This window comes from Culex quinquefasciatus, chromosome 3 (genome assembly GCF_015732765.1).
Source record: "Culex quinquefasciatus strain JHB chromosome 3, VPISU_Cqui_1.0_pri_paternal, whole genome shotgun sequence".
Taxonomy (NCBI): domain Eukaryota; kingdom Metazoa; phylum Arthropoda; class Insecta; order Diptera; family Culicidae; genus Culex; species Culex quinquefasciatus.
The window spans coordinates 138,687,636-138,706,443 of record NC_051863.1 but is presented as its reverse complement, the minus strand read 5'-3'; the positions used below and the strand labels follow the sequence as shown (position 1 = coordinate 138,706,443).

The 18,808-nt window shown below is 35.6% G+C and overlaps 1 protein-coding gene across 1 annotated transcript in view; it reads left to right on the top strand.

Annotated features, from left to right (window-relative positions):
• Positions 1–18,808, top strand: part of LOC6034580 (LIM/homeobox protein Awh) — a 70,600-nt gene that overhangs the window by 41,038 nt on the left and 10,754 nt on the right. Inside the window, exon 2 of the mRNA XM_038264226.1 lies at positions 9,643–9,824. Within this exon, the coding sequence (XP_038120154.1) occupies positions 9,643–9,824 (182 nt within the window). The remainder of the gene's footprint in view (positions 1–9,642; positions 9,825–18,808) is intronic.

The window sequence follows — 18,808 nt, the reverse complement described above, 5'->3', positions numbered from 1 at the left end:
GTTTACATACATTTAAGTGAGATCCGGCTTCAAAAAAGTGCATAAATATTACTTAAGTGGCCATATCTCGAGACAGGGTTGCCAGATCTTCAGTTTTTTGGATTCGTTGGAAAGTTTTTTCGATAACCTAACCAACGATGGGTCGGATGGTGGATCTGGACATAGTTTACATACATTTAAGTGAGATCCGGCTTCCAAAAAGTGCATCAATATCACTTAAGTGGCCATATCTCGAGACAGGGTTGCCAGATCTTCAGTGTTTTGGATTCGTTGGAAAGGTTTTTCGATTACCTAACCAACGATGGGTTGGATGATGGATCCGGACATAGTTTTTATGCATATAAGTGAGATCCGGATAAATGTGAAAACACATTTTTATATATAACTTTTGAACTACTTATCGAAACTTCAAACAATTCAATAGCGATGTATGGGACCCTAAACCAAGTCGAATGCAACCGGTTTGATCAAAATCGGTCCAGCCAGTGCTGAGAAAACTTGGCAAGAATTTTGAACACATACATACATACACACACACACATACACACACACACATACACACACACACAGACATTTGTTCAGTTTTCGATTCTGAGTCGATAGGTATACATGAATATAGGTCTACGAGCTGTATTTCAAAAGTTCATTTTTCGAGCAGGATTATAGCCTTACCTCAGTGAGGAAGGCAAAATAGGTAAAAGAATAATTTCAGGAGCATTTGATTTTTTAAATGGTTCAAATGGTCAAATTATTAAAAAAAACAGCAAACTTTTTTTGTTTTCGTCAAATTCGTCAAAAGATTTGGTCGAATCCGTTATTTAATCAATTTTGATGAAATATTGCAACGATGAGCATTTTTATGCATTTCAGTTTACAAAAAAAAAATCTAAGAAATTACATTCATGTAAAGTGAACAATTTTGTTGAAAAAAATCAATCTGCCTCAAAAAAATATGTGTCATTTTTTTATTTTTTTTGTGGAAAATTTTGCGATTGAAGTTTTAAAATGCATTTTTAAGCTTTTGGACGAGCGCTTACGAGAAAACCGACAATTCTGGTGTTTTTGAAAAGGTCTAATAAACCAAATTTCCAGTTTTTGCTTTTTGGGTGTTTTTGAAACCACCTTGAGTCAGGGGATTTAAAATAACACTCAAAAAGCAAATACTGAAAATTTGGTTTATTGGACCGTTTAGAAAAAAAACTCCAGAATTGCATTCGATTGCTGGTTTTTTTGCATAATTTTTAAGCAAAACCTCAGGGTAAATTGAGTATTTCTTGAGATATCACATTACAAAGTTGGAAAGTCCTGTTTTGCTTAGCATATGTTTTACTCATCCGTCCATTTTCTACATTATATTGCATTAGAGCACAGTAGGGCTTGAAATGTATTGTAGTATGGTAGGTAATTCTGATTTTTTTTTGAAAAGGTCCAATAAACCAAATTTTCAGTTTTTGCATTTTGGGTGTTTTTTAATACCCCTGACTCAAGGCGGTTTCAAAAAACACCCAAAAAGTGAAAACTGGAAATTTGGTTTATTGGACCTTTTTTTAAAAAAAAACTGCAGATTATTTCCCTAATGGTATTAATGCCAAAACATAGTTTTAAGATTAATGTGTTCCTTCAAAGCAAAAAAATCGATTGATTTTTGTTAAAAAACAGATTTTTTATTTCCCTTAAAATGACATGTTCCAAAAAAATTTCAGTCGAGTAACGGAAATGGCAGAGTTTAAAAACTTTTTTAGTGTTTTTTTGATGAAAAATTCGTTTTTTTCGAATATCTGAGTACATCATCAAATCGGGCGTCTAATTTTACATAAAAGTCCCTTTGACACCAAATTTCTATCTCATCACCGTTTCAGGATGCAAATTATTGAAAAACGCCTCTTTTTTTCGCATGTTCAAAAATGTAAGGGGTCGTACCGCCCGTCACGAGATATCAAAAAACGGACCTCGGATTCGTGATCAGGGACAAAAGTTACCCCTTAGGACAAAGTTTCACGCAAATTCATGCAAAAAACTCTCAGAAATCGAATGCAATTGTCAGTTTTCTCAGTTGGCGTACTCAAAATTTACGTACAGTGTTGCCAGTTTGATACGTCGCATGACTAGTTTACGCTGTTTCCTTATGCGGTTCCGGATGTGGCCACCGGAGATCGGTGGAACCGGTTCCGATGGGTCCTTTGGTATTTAATATTATTCTAGGATTGTTTTGCATGTCTAATCATGGTAGAAGAAAGCTTACCAGTTCACAATTGGATAAATCTGACACTTTTCCAAAAATCCGGATCTTCCGGTGGCCTGTACTCCGGCCACCGGTCCGTGCAGTGCGATTTTTCATCGGATTATTGTTCCTGGTGCAAAAACGAAGCTTTTGGTGTATAGCAATCGATTGTTTGCGCGAAATCAAGTTGCGGTAATTTTTTGGGCCCTTTTTTCCCACTGTGCATTGACCCATATACAACTTTATTAGTATAAAAAGCAAAAAACCAAATAATCTGAATTTGAAAACTATGAGAGGCAAAAATGAGTGATTTTTTGGTTAAAAGAGGATTTTGATGCTGACTAAAATTTGTATACTAATCAGTTTGGTTCGATAACAAAATATTAAAAAATGACAAAAAGATATCAGTTAAGCAAAACCTCGATAAAAATTGATTTTTTTAATTTTTATTTTTCATGTCTACCTATGAATTCATTAAAAGTTTTGATCTCATGGCTACTTATTCATATATTAAAAAAATGTTTCAAATGTTTTTCGAATGATAAGTTAATGTAATGAATTGTGAGGATCGCAAATTGTTAAAAAAAAGTTTAATTCTTAATCCAGCTGAATAAGATGGCTATTTATTTAATTTTGATAGTTAACTAAGTTTTTTTATGGTTCAAATTTCTGTACTCTATGTTTAAAAATGTATTGAATTCATTGACCATTGTTTCCTTGCTCAATTATTCTCAAACACTCTGTCCATCTTTCCATACAATTTAAATACCAACAATTGACCACCACAAAACATCTCCAGACGCGTGACGCTACCGAATCCTACGCAGCAGTGATCGATCGCCACCGCAATCAGCTAATTCAAGTCGAAATCGATCAATGCTGTCGCGCCAACCGCCACCAGACGACCAGACCAGACAAGATCGAACGCAAATCCCAGAAGCTGCTTCCGGTCTTACCGGTGGTGCTACCGCTGCGACATGCGATGCTGCTGCTACCCAATCGACTTGACAATGTTCGATGACGACGTTCGACGCACACCAGAGAGACAGTCTCTGCCCAATCTGCGACATTCATCCAACTGAGGAGTGACTCTGATCCACAGGACACAGAAAAAAGTTTACATTAAAATATTTTTTTGCAAAAACTGTGGTTAATACAGTTTTGCTTTTTTCTAGTTAAAAAAAAAGCTGTTCATCTTAAAATGAAACAAAAATGTATTAAAATAAAGTTTTTATTGTGCACAGCCAAGCCAGTAATTCTCACTCACTTCAATTTGATGTAAATACCCGTAGAGTCCGTCGAAGCTTACGCGCGCGCGCGCTGTGCACATCCCACGCAGCATCTGTCAAGTCGCGCGCGCTCACAACATCGAACTGCTTATCTTCCTTGCGCCGCGACCTTCCCTTCCCAAGACCATGTTCCAAAAAGTACGCGCGAACAACCTTACGCGAAGTCTTGGCGGCGGCGGCTCCTTAAAGTGTCAAGATCGAAATCCCGTATTTATCTTTTCTTACGGCTTGTTTTCTCGGCTCGGCTTTTCATTTTCGAAAATTTCATTGTACGCGAGAGACGCAAGACCATCCCACTTGTTGAACCATGTGCCACACGGATTGGATTGGCAGCCACAGCATCCAGCGGCCTCGGAACGCACACCTTGGCCGAAAGCTGGCAGAAGTTGGTCTTGTTGGAATTGGGATGGTAGACAATATTTTGAAAAACTTATGATAGGAACTTGCGTGCACATTTTTGACACTTTTGAACACACACTTTTGAATTAACTATGAAGTTTTAATAATAATTAAATATCTTATTTTTATTTTTAGTTATTTTTTTTGTAATTTCGGGGTAAGCTGCGTATACTGCGTGATCTCTCTTGGAACAACCCAATAATTCCTGGAGTTATAGCCCAAGTGTTTACGGCCATAAAGAGCAAGAGGTCGCTAGATTTTCAACCCGGATCATATCCGTAATTCTTCAGAGAGTATGGTAGACTACTATGATGATATGTTGGGATGTCCTAGGTCATCCAAAAACTCCTGGGAGTCAATATTTGTGTCTATAGAATTAAGATCTACCGGGTCTACCGCTGTAACTAGCAATAAGTCGTCGGATTTTGACCACGGATCATATCCGTATTACCTCAGAGAGTATGGTAGACTACTTTACTGAAACAATGGGATGTTCTAGGTCAGCCGAGGACTTCCTGGAGTTGATACCTGTTGGTCTACCGCTATAATGAGCAAGAGGTCGTTGGATTTTGACCCCGGATTATATCCGTATTACCTCAGAGAGTATGGTAGTGATTGGTGCGCTGGAAGTGGGGACGCGAAGTCGTGATTATTCAAGTTATTTTTTTTTTTTGTGTGCTTTTGTGTCGCTGTTCGTATGGGGTGAGTGATCGTGGTAATCGAATAATAGCATCATTGGTGCGCTGGAAGTGGGGACGCGAAGTCGTGATTATTCAAGTTAATTTTTTTGGGTACTTTTGTGTCGCTGTTCGTATGGTGAGTGATTGTGGTAATTTTACTGTCTGCATGTAAATTTATCAACTCACTATATGATTTATATAAATGTTTATATTATTCCTTATCCTTTTCCTTTCCTGTAACACACCATCTACTCATACCATATATGATCAAACTGTTTAAATTAACGAAACTTTCTAGGACAGCATGGGAACCATCTGGAGCATTTATATTTTAAATTACTGCTATTTTTTTACAGCTTCCTGGAATCATCTTGATTTTATTTATTATATGTATTATATTTGTTTCATTTATTATTTTTACAAAACTACATGCTTATTATATAATACACTAAAGACTCACATTTACACGTACAAACTTCCAAATCATTTAATACATTACGCATTCAACAATTTTCATCGGCCCGATGAAATTCCCCTAACCCCCATTCCAAACCTCCCAAAAATATTCCGTTCACTTTTAAAAGTCGCATGGGTTCCCTGCACTTTTGCCACTAGTAAACAACAAAAACATCCCGTCCCAAATCCCCACGGGACTGTATGGGCGTAGCCTTGGAGCACAGTGTGGAAATTTACGTTCTTAGATATTTTTGGATGTACCGGGCAGCAATCAAATTGTCTAAGAATATTGAATTGACCATTGTGGCACCCCCTACAGCGGGGTGCAGACCCGTTATGCTATGCTATGCTATGCTATGCTATTACCTCAGAGAGTATGGTAGTCTATTTTGCTGATACAATGGGATGTTCTAGGTCATCCGAGGACTTTCTGGAGTTAAGACCTATTGGTCTACCGCTATAACAGACAAGAGGTCGTCGGATTTTGACCCCGGATCATATCCGTATTACCTCAGAGAGTATGGTGGACACAGCGTGTGAAAAACGTAACTAAAACGTGATTTATTCGGATTTTTTTTTTCCATTTTTGACCAGTTTTGAGCACGCTGAATCTTTTGACAGCACATGATATCTCTAAACTTTTTTTGGGAAAATAAATAAAACCAATTTTAAACCTATTCTGTTTTTATATGAAAATTTGATAAGAGTGTCAATTTTATAAATCAAATTACTAAAAACATTGTTTTTCCTTATAAATCGCTTTGCGTAATTTGGGTATTCAACCAAATTGTTGTTCCAAACCCCAAACCGAATATCAAAATGATTTATGTTTTCAATTATCAAAGTATTGAATCTAAATGAGTTTAGGTATCAAAAAGGTTCTACCGAAATGTAATCAAATGAATTCGAAGATAAAAATGCTACTGAATTGCCACATATTACTTTAATTTCTCAACTTTACGTTGAGGGAAATGTTTTGAGCTGACATTTTTTTTTGTATTCTGGATTGGATAAATTATTCACTTTGCTACGAAAAAAAATATTTAGAAAAAATAAATTGATGTGATTGAGGAGAGTTGTTCAACACTCAGAATGAGGCCCAAGGCGTCATCCATAAAGTACGTACGTGAGACTGTGGGCTGACAAAATCGAGTTTTTGAACGAGTATTTTTTGCAATTTCGGTGTTAAACTATTTACTTTTCCTACAAAGTTTTTTCGATGCTTTTTTGGCCTGAAACAACGAGTATTTTTTGCAATTTCGGTGTTAAACTACTTACTTTTCCTACAAAGTTTTTTCGATGCTTTTTTGGCCTGAAACAGCCCCCTAAATTAAAACCGATTAGTAAGTCCACACTTTGCACCACCTTGGATTTTTTTTATTGAAACTTGTATGGGATAACCCATCTTAAGATTAGATTTTTGTAATTTTTGTATTGTGCTATTTTTTTAAACTAACATGATAGCGTTAATTTTGAGAAATTCTATAAATCTTTTCCAAAAAAAGTATGAAAAAATTCTCAAAATCTTTCTAATCTAATCTAATCAGACCCTAGCGCAGCCAATCTTTCGAAGGGATCCTGGAGAGTGTCTTAGGTTAGATGACGCCTAGCACTCTGCTTGTCATTTATTAACATTTGTAGTGCGCCATTGCATTAGAATGCATTGAAACAACACAAGCGTTAAAGCGGCCAGGCCTACGTAATTGGGTTGAGTTTGAGCACTGAGTGTTCGAACAACAATACAATTCTGAATCGACAGGGGAGGAAGAAGCGTGGGGACACACCACCATACGCTCCGAGATTTTTGGTTGTATTCGTTAGGAGCACCATGCTTAGAAATTTGGTACTCCGGGACCCTCTGGGATGGGACATTGTATTTCTACGAATGCCCTGGACACCACGGCAAATAGGTTATAGCGCCACAACTCGCTCTCTGTAACAGTATTCTTAATTCCAGTCCACGCTTACCAAGTCGGCATGGCCTAGTGGTTAGCATTTTTGCTCACCAATCCAAAGGACGGAGGATCGAACCCCGTTTCGAGCGACTTTGATTTTTCGTTCATATTCATCATTTCAAATTTATGTGTTCTTGACTTTCTCGTTAAGAGCAGAAAAAAATCTCAAAATCTTTACCAACAAAGTATGGAGCTATCATGCTCCTGACAAAGAAAAAACGTGTTCAACACTGGTCTAAAATGCTTTTTCGATTTAATATTTATGTACCGTATTGAATATACACTGTTTGGAATAAAGTCACCACCTATTTACCCAGAGATGCTTTGAAAGCGTTTGACAGAAAACTTCTTACATGTTTTTCTTTTGTGAAAACAAACAAATATTGTTGATATCTCCAAAACTTACTAGATATTATTTTTTACTGTTTTATCAGATAAGGTAAGTAAGAAAAGTTTATGTTAAATTTATTTAAGGATTTGTTATGTTCAACTTCAAAACGAACCAAGCCTTTCCCAAACATCCCATAAGTCCACAAAGCACAGTACGGAGAAAAAGGAGAGGACTCTTTATCCTCCTGGCCCGAGACCGAGGTCGCACTTGCCCTGGCTTGGCCCCCAGTTCGGTGTGTGGTTGGTGTGCGCAGAAGCGAAAAAGGATAATCCCCTTCCGAGACCGGAGACCGGATTAAGATTAATGTCTGCCTGACTTTCGGGATTAACGTAAGTATAAGCTTTACGCGATAATCACTTATTATTGTTATTATTTAAAAAAAACTGTTTGCTGTTGGAGTTTGGAGTGTGGCAAGGTTGAAAGTATGATTGTTGTTTACGCCGACCTTGTTTGGGTTGGTTGGAATTTCTGAGGTGTTTTTTGAGTGCAAAAGTTCAATGTGATCGACATAAGTTGGGAAAAATATTTGAACTTTATGGAAATAGTTTTATGTCATGCTAAAATAAATTGAAATTCATGAGTTAGTTCAGTTCGTCCCAAATATTTTTTTAATTATTGTATTTTATGTTAATTTTGTTTTTCAAGTATTTCTACATGGAACGTTCAAATTGATTTATAATACATATCATATTTCTTTCGAAAACATCGAATCAAACTCCTCTCCTCAAATCACAAAACATATGTTTTCCCACCTAATTATTCTCTCCAGTTGACGGTTGTCAAGGGACTGTTCTGCGGCGCTTGACTTTGTCCATAACCGTCACACAAACGCACGCGTTCCCTCTTAAGACCGTAATGGAGTGGAACAAAACGACCGTTTTGCGTTTGCAGTCACCATACAGTACCAACGACAACAACAAAAAAAGCCATCATCTATCTTCTCTCGAGAGATCCTGACAGGACAGAGAGAGCGAGAGGTTCGCACCCTGAACGCGCGACGACCCTTCAAGCTCTTTTGGTAAATCAGTGTGAAGCTGGGCGCGGTTGGTACTTAATATCAAGATAATAAATAATAAATTTGTTCTGAATGACACATCCGCAAACCCTCGGTTTTTGTATGAACCGGTGGTGGTGGTGTTGTAAAACAACACAAAAAGCCATGATATGGTTACGGGGTTGTCTGTCTAAATCGGAGGGGAGTGAGCATAAAGCATAACTGCTGGCAAATTCTGGTGAATTTTTGGCCAAATCATTCCGGCAGCTGGTGAAGAGCTAGGTTGGATGTTAGGGATGTTCAGACCAGTAATCTTTCAGTTATTATGAAAAAGTAGAAAAAAACACATTATGCCATTGGTCGCAACACTTGCTTAGAGCGTATCCTAGACCTTATTCCTTCTTAAAAATGCTCAATTCCAAGCAAAACTAGTCTTGGGATACCGTGGAGATTTTCCCTTATCCCCTTAAAAAAGTGGAGCATCAACGCTTCCCGTCTTCCAAATCCTTTGTTCCTGGTGTACAGCTAATGTTATCAAGATTGAACTCCCGATCTACCGCTTACAACGCGGAAGCATTACCATTGAACTACATGGCTCGGACTAACATAATTTCAGGGTGTCATTTTTTGCAACATTTTGCCAGAAAAGTAATAGAATAGTAAATACACTTCTTAAACTATCTAGTCTTGAAAAGTCAACTGAATCAAATAAAAGCAATTTTCTAGAACATTACTACACAAAAAGGAGTCATCTTCTTTTCATCCAATCCAAAATGTGTAACCAGACCCTTCTTGAAATCCTCGCACATTAACCGACAATTTTAAACCAGAGGGTGCCTTTGTTACATAAGTGACAGTTTATTGTTTTTGGCCAGATTCGCCCTTTCAATTCAGAGAGGGGTGCTGCGAACATCCAGGACGTCCCAACGAGTCCACCAACCGCTGCTGCTTGTGGCGTGATGATGCGGAAGATTAAAGTTATGATCGTGTCGTCGTTATGTTCTACCAGTCCGGGTCGGAACGATTTATCACGTTGGAAAATGTGCGATTTCCTGCGTTCGATGTCAAGGGAAAGCCATTTGTCCCTGAACCGGGAACCATTATGGAATCCCGAATAAAGTCCTGGAATGAGGGTCACACAGCGGATCTTGTGGTGTGAACTAGACTTCTTTCGTGGGAAATTTGCAGCAATTTTTTTTTGCATTCGAAAATGGCTAATTTTGTTCTAACTTTCTCACAATTCTTTCTCCTTTCCAGACTGAGCTAAGGACGTGCGTGGCCTGCGGGGAACCGATCGCCGATAAGTACCTCTTTGACGTTGATGGATGCTCGTGGCACGGTTCCTGTCTGCGGTGTTCCGTCTGTCTGACCTTGCTGGAGCGCCAGCCGTCCTGCTACTTTCGCGACCGGCAGGTCTACTGCCGGTCGGACTATGCAAAGTGAGTACCTATGCTGTTTCTCGGCACATTCCTATCAGCATCACTTTGACCATGAATTACAGTGTTCATAAAGTGTTTTTGACTTATCCAAAGTAACTCATGTGTTTGTTTGAAAAGTGGAAAACTACAAAAGTGATGAGGAATAGGTCGATAGGCTTAGTGTGACGAAAACGGGTATTTTTCCCTAAATGGCTTGTGTTTTGAACCATAAATTGTGAACTGATTTTTATTGATGATTGCATTTAGAAGGATTGTTTATAACTTCTTCAATTATACTAAAGCAATTACACCTTTTCTCAAAACCTCGCTCCACAAGCTGAATATTGTTCCTTGAGCTATTTTAGGACTCTGAACCAAAAATGAGCAATATCGAACAACATTTACACATTGATACTAGGGGAACAGCACTTAATTCCAGCGTGCCTCTTATGTTGGCAGGTCAGAACTTTGACATTCAATTAAAGCTAATTAAAGCGTTTTCAACTGAAATCGAGTGATAAATAGCTCTATAAGAAGTGAGCAAGCAAGTTTCTATCAAAAGTTTTGCAAAATTAGTTGTTTAAATAGTGAAAATCAGCAAATTGGATGGAGTTAGGAGCGAGTGCTTAACCTGCCAAACATATGCGAAAAATCCAATAAATGTATGGAAAACACAATTTTCTTACGGTTTGGTGCGCTACTTCCATCCAAAAATTCCCTAAAGTGAGATTCTCATTTAAAATTTAATGCTCTACAACATTGTCAAACATACCAAAGCTATAAAACTCGATCCAGAAAAGTTATTAGCGATTTAAAAAAGTCATTTTTGTATGAAAAACATATTTTTCACCAACTTGAGGCTCGGGTATCAATGGGTTAATCTCAACCAATTTCAATCAAAATTTGCACAGCTATGCTTAAAATAGCCCAATAAGCCGTTTTCCGCTTGTTTAGCAGGAGGTCATTTTTTCTGGGGACCCCAAATACAGTCATGCCTCGGTTTAGCACCGCATCTGGGGGCTTATGGGATTTTGGCTATATGGGAGACATTGGCTATAATCCTCTGAAAAATCATCCAAACTTAAAAAAATATAGTCTTTTGTAATCGCAATTTTAATTACATGAAAATTTTCACAAAATTTGCGTATTTTCCTGTATTTTTAAAATGATTTTTTTTGCTCGAAAAAATCACAAGATCATTGTTTTTGCATCTAAATTTTTTCACACATTTCGGAAGTAATAAATTTTTTGAAAGTACTTAAAATTTTCACAAATCTACGTATTTTTGAAAAAATACTCAATATTTCAGCAGTTTTACAATTTGGGTACCGTCATTCAAATTTTAGCATTTTTATATGACCCAATCTCACCCCCAGACCCAATGTCAACTCTGATGACGGTATCAAATAATCTGGATTTTTTTTAAGCATTTTGAAAAAATAACTCAATTTTTTTAAATACTTAAAAAATTACAAAACTTCGTATCTTTGCAAAAAAAATCGGTTTTGTACAATATGGGTATCAAATGATTGGGAATTTTTCATACAATTCGAAAAAAATAACATATATTTTTGAAAATACTCATTATTTTATACATAGTTTTTTTTTCTAAAAAATATTCAATATTTCAGTATTTTGCAACATGGGTATTAAATGATCTGATTTTTTTTTCATACATTTCTAAAGTAATAACTCATTTTTTCTGAAAATACTCAAAATTCATCTTATGTAAAATATAAAATTTTGAATATTTTTCGAAAATTCGTAGTCTTGTGAAAATTTTGAGTATTTTCAAAAAAAGTTTCATAACTTTCGAATTAAATGAAAAAATCCCGATCATTTGATATCCTTATTGTAAAATCCGTAATTTTGATTTTTTTTCAAAAATACTTAGTTTTATAAAATTTTGAGTATTTTCAAAAAAATTTTCATATCTTTCGGAATAAATGAAAAAATCCCGATCATTTGAAATCCGTACCGTAAACTGGGGTGACTTTGATAGCCCGGGTTGAATTTGATAGGTTTTCAAATGCCCGTCAAATTAATATCTAAACATTTTTGAGAATTTTGAGTATGTAAGCATTAAGGATTATTATCAAACATATATGCAAAAATGTGACCAAATGGCCAAATCAAATTTCTATCAATGTCACCCCGGGCTACCAAAGTCACTCCAGTTTACGGTATTGTAAAAACTGTAATTTTGAGTATTTTTTTTCAAAAAATCGTAGTTTTATCAAATTTTGAGTATTTTCAAAATATTGCGTTATTATTTTCAAAATGTATGAAAAAGTCCCGATTATTTGATACCCATATTGTAAAATCTGAAATGTTGAGTATTTTTTCGCAAATACGTAGTTTTGTGAAAATTTTGAGTATTTTCAAAAAATTGTGTTATAACTTTCGAAATGTATGAAAACACCCCGATCATCTGATATGACTGTAGGTCAACGCTGAAATTTTGAAGTTGTCGCAGTTTTAGTGAAAAAAGTTGATTTTTTGCCGATTTTTCCATTTTCCCGGTTTTGCGCGTGACGCGTCGAAAATCTCGAATTTTATATTCAAAAATCATATCTTGGAATCCTTTTGATGAACTCCTCCCATTTTTTAGTATGTTACGTAAAATTGTCCGAGAAATCTGATAAAACTATTTTTAGACATAGGCTCTTTGGTCCAGACACCATCAAAACGGCATTTTAATATTTCGCAAGAACTTTTCAAATGTTAGGCTAGATTTTTGAAACTTCTTACTATTTTTCTATGAAGGACAAACTTATCACCTTTCATTTGCGTATAAGACAATTAAAATCGGTTAAAATTGCAAGGAGTTATGATTTTTCGAAAAAAGTGGTTTTTGCGAAAATCGACGAAAACGGCCATTTTTCACCACACGGCGTAGATCACCCTAATGGCCAAACAAAAAATACGAGCACTTTTGTTTTTTCCATGCTGTTTTCGTGGGGAATTGCTGTATTGTAATTTGTTCAACATGTTCTAAGTGTGCATAGCGAAATATATTATTATTTGTTGATATTGCTAGAACTTTGAGAAATTTAAGAAAATCGAGAGTCTACTAATTTAATATTCAGTTTAAAAAAAATCGATTGAAAAAACCAGAATTGTGAATAAATTGTTGAAAAGTATTAAAATTTGTTCTTTTGCTTTTCGCTAACTTAAAAAATTTCAACCTGTAAACATTAAATACATTAAAAAAAAACGACATTTCTCATTTTTTAAACAAAAAACTTGTTTAGCTGCAATTAACACAGCAAAAAATTTTGGCATGAAATGTGAGAAATTTTTACGGTTTATTTTAATATCAGCTTTCGCCTGAATATATATTCGCCGTTAATATATGTTTTACAAATATTTTTTCATTGTGCAATAACAAGACTTCCTCGAAGCCCAGCCACGGGTGGCTGATGCGCGCACCGCATGTGTGTAACGCGAAACCAATTATCATATTTATCAATTAAACTCTATAAATAAAACAATATTCCACTCCGATCACGTCGGGTCAGTAATAAAAAAATAAATCCATCAATCTTGAGCGGGGATGCTGCGCCAACCGTACTCAGCACAAAAAAAGAAGTTAAATAAATATTCATAAGAACCGAGAAGAGAAATATCGCGAGCATCATCGCTGCCAGCAGGAAGGTGTGGTGAACACATCAGCTCAAATTCAGCAGCGGACACGAAGACGAACTTGCAGTAGCAGCAGAAGCCATCTCCTGTAATGGACACACGCAGATTTCGAGGGATTCGAAGGACAACGCATGTTCCGCCGTCTCTTGCTGGTGACGTTTGCTTACTGTCGTGGCTGCAGTTGACGATCATTGTTCTGGCTGTCCAATTCCGGGGACTACCGCGAAACATCGGTTCTGGACTTGTAGGGTGGTCCAAGGTTGAAATTGTTATTTCTAAAGTTCACAGCAGTTTTTGGAATTTGGGACTCACCCTATTGACCAGGGTGATCCCAGCAAGACTCACTCCAACCCGCGTGTCAGCTTTTTATTCCGCTTTTTTTATCCTCCTTCTTTTGGCCGTCAGGAAGCAAAAAGGAGACAAAATTAAAGCTCATATCAAATTGTAATTAAGCAAGACATATCGCGCCTTGTATCGCATTGTAGTTGGTCCTCTCCTCTTCCTTGCGACCTCCAGTCGACTTGAAGTCGGTAGCATTTGGCACGGAAGGGTCTTCCTCGGCAGAGTGAGCCCTGAAACGAAAGGATTGTCGAAGGAGAGTTAGCTTGAAAAATGTGTGTGTGTGTGTGTGTGCCAAAACTAAATCTGGTCAGGCGAGCCTCGGTTCAGGTCTTGGACTTCAGTTGGGCAGAACAATCGTCAGTAAAGTTATTGTAATCGTCACAATGGCCTTCTGTGAGTCGTTTCAGTTATTTGAAAAGAAATTTGATAAGAAATAGTAAGAGAATTTTCGTATGCATCACATATAATTACTTTTGCGAAAAGTTTTTTTTTAAATCGTTGCACAATTTGCATTAAGTTTTGAAAACTTTCAAATTTTTGAAATTTGGAAGATGTTTTTCACAAAGTTCGAAGAAAACCTGACCAATGTTGGCCAAAACCTGTTCTTAACTTTTAAAAATTTAACATTATTTTACTATCACATAGACAAAATCCCTTTTATCTCTTTTTGAGGCAATAATTAGAGCAGCATTTGAAATTTTCGACCATTGAGCTTTTCCAATTCGACTTTTCCATCTTTTATTTAAAATGTAACTTGAAGAAGAGAAAATCTCTCAAAAGATTAAAATTTTTGCTTCTTTTGTTTCAAATTTAATCTTAAGAAGGGATGTAGATTTTGGTCTTCTTTAAACATTTCAAAATTATGTTTTTTAATGCAATTGTCAAGCAATTGTCCTTTTTTATATTCAATCTTAAGAAGAGATTTTTTTATAGATTTACTCTTTAATCATTCCTCTTCATTTCTGAAATTTTTTACTTTGATGAGTTTTTTTTTGCAAATAAATTGTCTATGCATTTTTTTTTTTACAAAAAAAAACATTTTTTTTTTAACAAAAAAAAACATGAATGCAGATAAAGAGCTTTTTCAATAAACGTGAGGAAAATTCATAAAAATAACGCAAATTTCAAACATTTAAATAATGGCAAAAAGTGAATCTTCAAACAAAATTTACCTTCTATAAGTTGAATTTTAAATCAAAGAAGGGATAATTTCATAGACAACTCAATTGTCGAATTTTGAAAAAAATGCAGAATATAGAGAGGAGGGCAAAATGTATAGATTTTGAAAGATTTTGCCTCAATTAAGTTTTTTTAATAACAGAAGGGAAAATAAAAAAATACACAACTTGAAATAACAAGCCATAATCTCAACATTTGAATGAAAAATGTGTTTTGGAGTGCATTCTACACTAGTTCAGTTGTTTGGCAATCATTAGTTTTCAAAAAATTAAAATTTGAGGAAAACAAAAATTATTACGAAAAAAAACTTTTTGCGCTACTGTACATCGAAAATTTTAAAAAATTCAAAGGATTTTTGAACAAACCCAAACATGTTGAAAATGATTCTAAACGCAGGGGAAGGTATTTAAAATTTATTTCAGCTGATTGCACTTCAATATCCATTAAAATTTCGAAGTTTTTTGAAAAAATAATGTTTTTCTCCTAGATTTTTCGGGCCGATTTTGATGGAGACAAAGCCTTATAGGCTGGATTAAAAAAAGTAGGAAGAATTGCATAAAAACCTTATGGAAAGTATTCAAAGAAGGGCAAAATTTACATCACTTTATCAGGTTGAATGATTCTTTACGAATTCGCAAATTGACATTCTTTTTATTTGGAATATTTCCATAAATCAAAAAAGTCATTTTGCATAATAAGAAGGCTTAGTTATTTTTCGCACTGAAAAAATGCAATTTTCACGGGCCCATAGTTTCAAAATACTAAATTACACAGAAATTTCTTGGAACGTAGAAAAAGTTTCAATAGTCTCGAAATTATCCCACAAAATCAAGAATCATAAAATTAAACAAAAAAGGGTGTACCCATTTGGCAAGACACCTTTTCCAGAAGGGCATTTGTCATAATGGACGTTTGGCATAATTGTCCTAGGCCAAGGAATTAGGGACATTTGACATAACGGACTTTTGTCATAATGGACGTTTGGCATCACTCGTTCAAAAACCATCTTGGAAGATTGGCAAAATAATTTTGCTGTATATGTTTGGTTTGATTAATTATTTTAAAAATAGTATTTTATAGTTTTTTTTTATATTTTTTTACAGATAATTTCACTAATTATTTTTCCAAAAATTAAGTATCTCTGTAATTTTTAAGCAATCTATGTATTTTTTCTCTTTTTTATATGTCTCAATGAGGCCGTTGCAAATATTTTTCAAAGTTTATGTGTACAATTTTCGTCAATACTTAGACATTTTGGAAATTAATGATTTCAAAACAACTGGACAGGTGTATAATGCATTTTAACACTTTTTTCATTCAGATGTTGACAGTGTAGCTTATATTTTTTTTTACTTTTTTGCCCTCCCTTCTCGACTTTGATCAGAGTCGAGTGTCATAAACTTCAAAAAATATTTGCAACGGCCTAAAACTTTTTTATGCAATTTTTAATACATTTATATAAATTATTAATTTTAAAAAGAAAAATCTCTTAATTTTGTACATTTGCAAATATTTTGCTACATTTTTTAAACATTTTTTCTTTCTATATTTAGTGAATTTTTGATAAAGTGCACCGTTTTCAAGTTATAGCAATTTTTAGGTAACTTTTTTGAAAATAGTCGCAGTTTTTCATTTTTTAAAATTAGTTCCCATGTTTGCCCACCTTTGAAAAAAATATTTTTGAAAAGCAATTCTCTATATTTTGCTTTTGTAAACTATGTTGATACGACCCTTAGTTGCTGAGATATTGCCATGCAAATGTTAAAAAACAGGAAAATTTATGTCTCACCCTCCGCCCTTTATCAAAAATTCACTTAAGTACTTTTTGATTGCAAATTCGATTTTACATTGAAAAATGAGGTTGAAAAATTTTTGCGACCAATATTTCGATTTTTTGAAAAAAATCTGTATTGATTCAAAAAATCATAACTCGGTCAAAGATTTTTTGCCCATTCTGGAAATTTCTGAAATGTTGGAATTTGATGTCCTCTAAAACATATAAAAACAAAATAATAGTAGTGTTTTTTTTGCAAATCAAGTTTTAGTGACAAAAAGTGAAATTAAAAATCACCAAATTTTTTTTCACCGTGTATCAGTTTTTTTTCAGTGTAGTCCTTATCCATACCTACAACTTTGCCGAAGACACCAAATCGATCAAAAAATTCCTTCAAAAGATACAGATTTTTGAATTTTCACATACCATTTTTGTATGGACAGCTGCCAAATTTGTATGGAAAGTTATATGGACAAACTAATGATGCAAAATGGCTTCTTTGGGCATACCGAAGGCACCACAAAAGTTTCAGCCGGATTAAAAAATACAAAAAAAAAATCGAATGACCGAAATCTCAGAGAATTGCTCTTTAATTTGTCCCACTGTTCCACAACACTTCCACCAGAGTCCACCTGGATCTTATGCGTTCTTGCATGTTCTTCGCTGCAACCGTGCTGGATCTCAGGAATTCTCAGTGCGCCTCGATCTGCTGTTGCTTGTGCAGTGCACCCAGAAGCATCACTAATGCGAATGCACATGTGCAATCGCAGTTTATTTTATTTATTTTTTGCTTGCACTTCTCTGCATCGATTGTAGCAACTCATTCAGCAGAGTGTGGTGTAGTAAGCAGCTTATGTTTAAATGCAATCACTCGGGAAGAACCAGAATGTGTGTTCGATAAAAGAATAACAGCTTTCTGAGCAAATTTAATGTTCTCGCACGCGGGTTGAGGAAGTTGCAAGTGTGGTACACAGGTATTGCATGTGTTCTGGACTTGAGATTAGATCTTCGCGAGGTTCAAGTTTAGCGTCATTGTGGACCTGCAATTGGAAGCTGCAAGCAAAATTAGAGTGCAATTACTATACGGCCCGGGTTGTCGAAGATCAATCAATATCCATTGCTTCGGGCAATCCCAAAAAGAACTCGAACTTCACCAGCGGCGCTATATTCGGCAAGGTGCCAGAATAAATGGCCACTTGGTTAGGCTGACCGGGAGGCCTCGGCACGACTTACTTCGACGATAAAAAACCCCGCGTCCCGAGAACCAGTTGAGTGATGCCACATTGAGTGATAAATGTGTTTTGTATTGCGCCGTGTAATTCCTCTGTTACGAGTGTGTTATGATTTATAGTGGGACTACGCAGACGACAGGCATATTGGTGTTTCCGCTGCAGTTTTTTTCCTCTCTTGCTCTTGCTTAAATAAATTTTAACGACTTCTTCTGGGCTGCTGCGCAGACCTGCAGACCGTGTAGATTAGCGAATGATAAGCGCCTCGAAGATGTGGTATCGTGTTGCACATATCGGTGTTGCATTTATCATACGCGCGGGTTGAAGACCGTGTAACATTCTTGTTGTTTAGAGCCACGAGATTTATACGATGTGGTGTCAATTTGGTTTTATGAGCAGTACATGCATTCTTGCACGCAATGTTTTGTTGCTTAGCGATGTGTTTTGTAGGCATCTACTTCTAGTTACGGTAATTAATCATAGATAAGTGACTGGTTAAAACAAACATCAAATTTGTTCACAAATATATCAATATGCTTAATAAATTATACAAACATCTCAAACTACGATTTCAGAAAATTGAATTGAAACCATTATTCTTCCAAGAAAGATTGAGTTGCAATCTCCATGTAATCATAAAAGTTCAAGGTCTGCGAAACACAACACATCTGCAGACGCCAAACAACAGACTCAAAAACCTGCAGTCATCATGTGGCCTCACTCTGCGCATAAACCCCGTCTGGAATCCAATAACATTTATTGAATAAACGTCAGATAAAATAGTTTGATATAATAATTTCATTTTCGAATAAATAAATAACTGTCACAACAAGTCA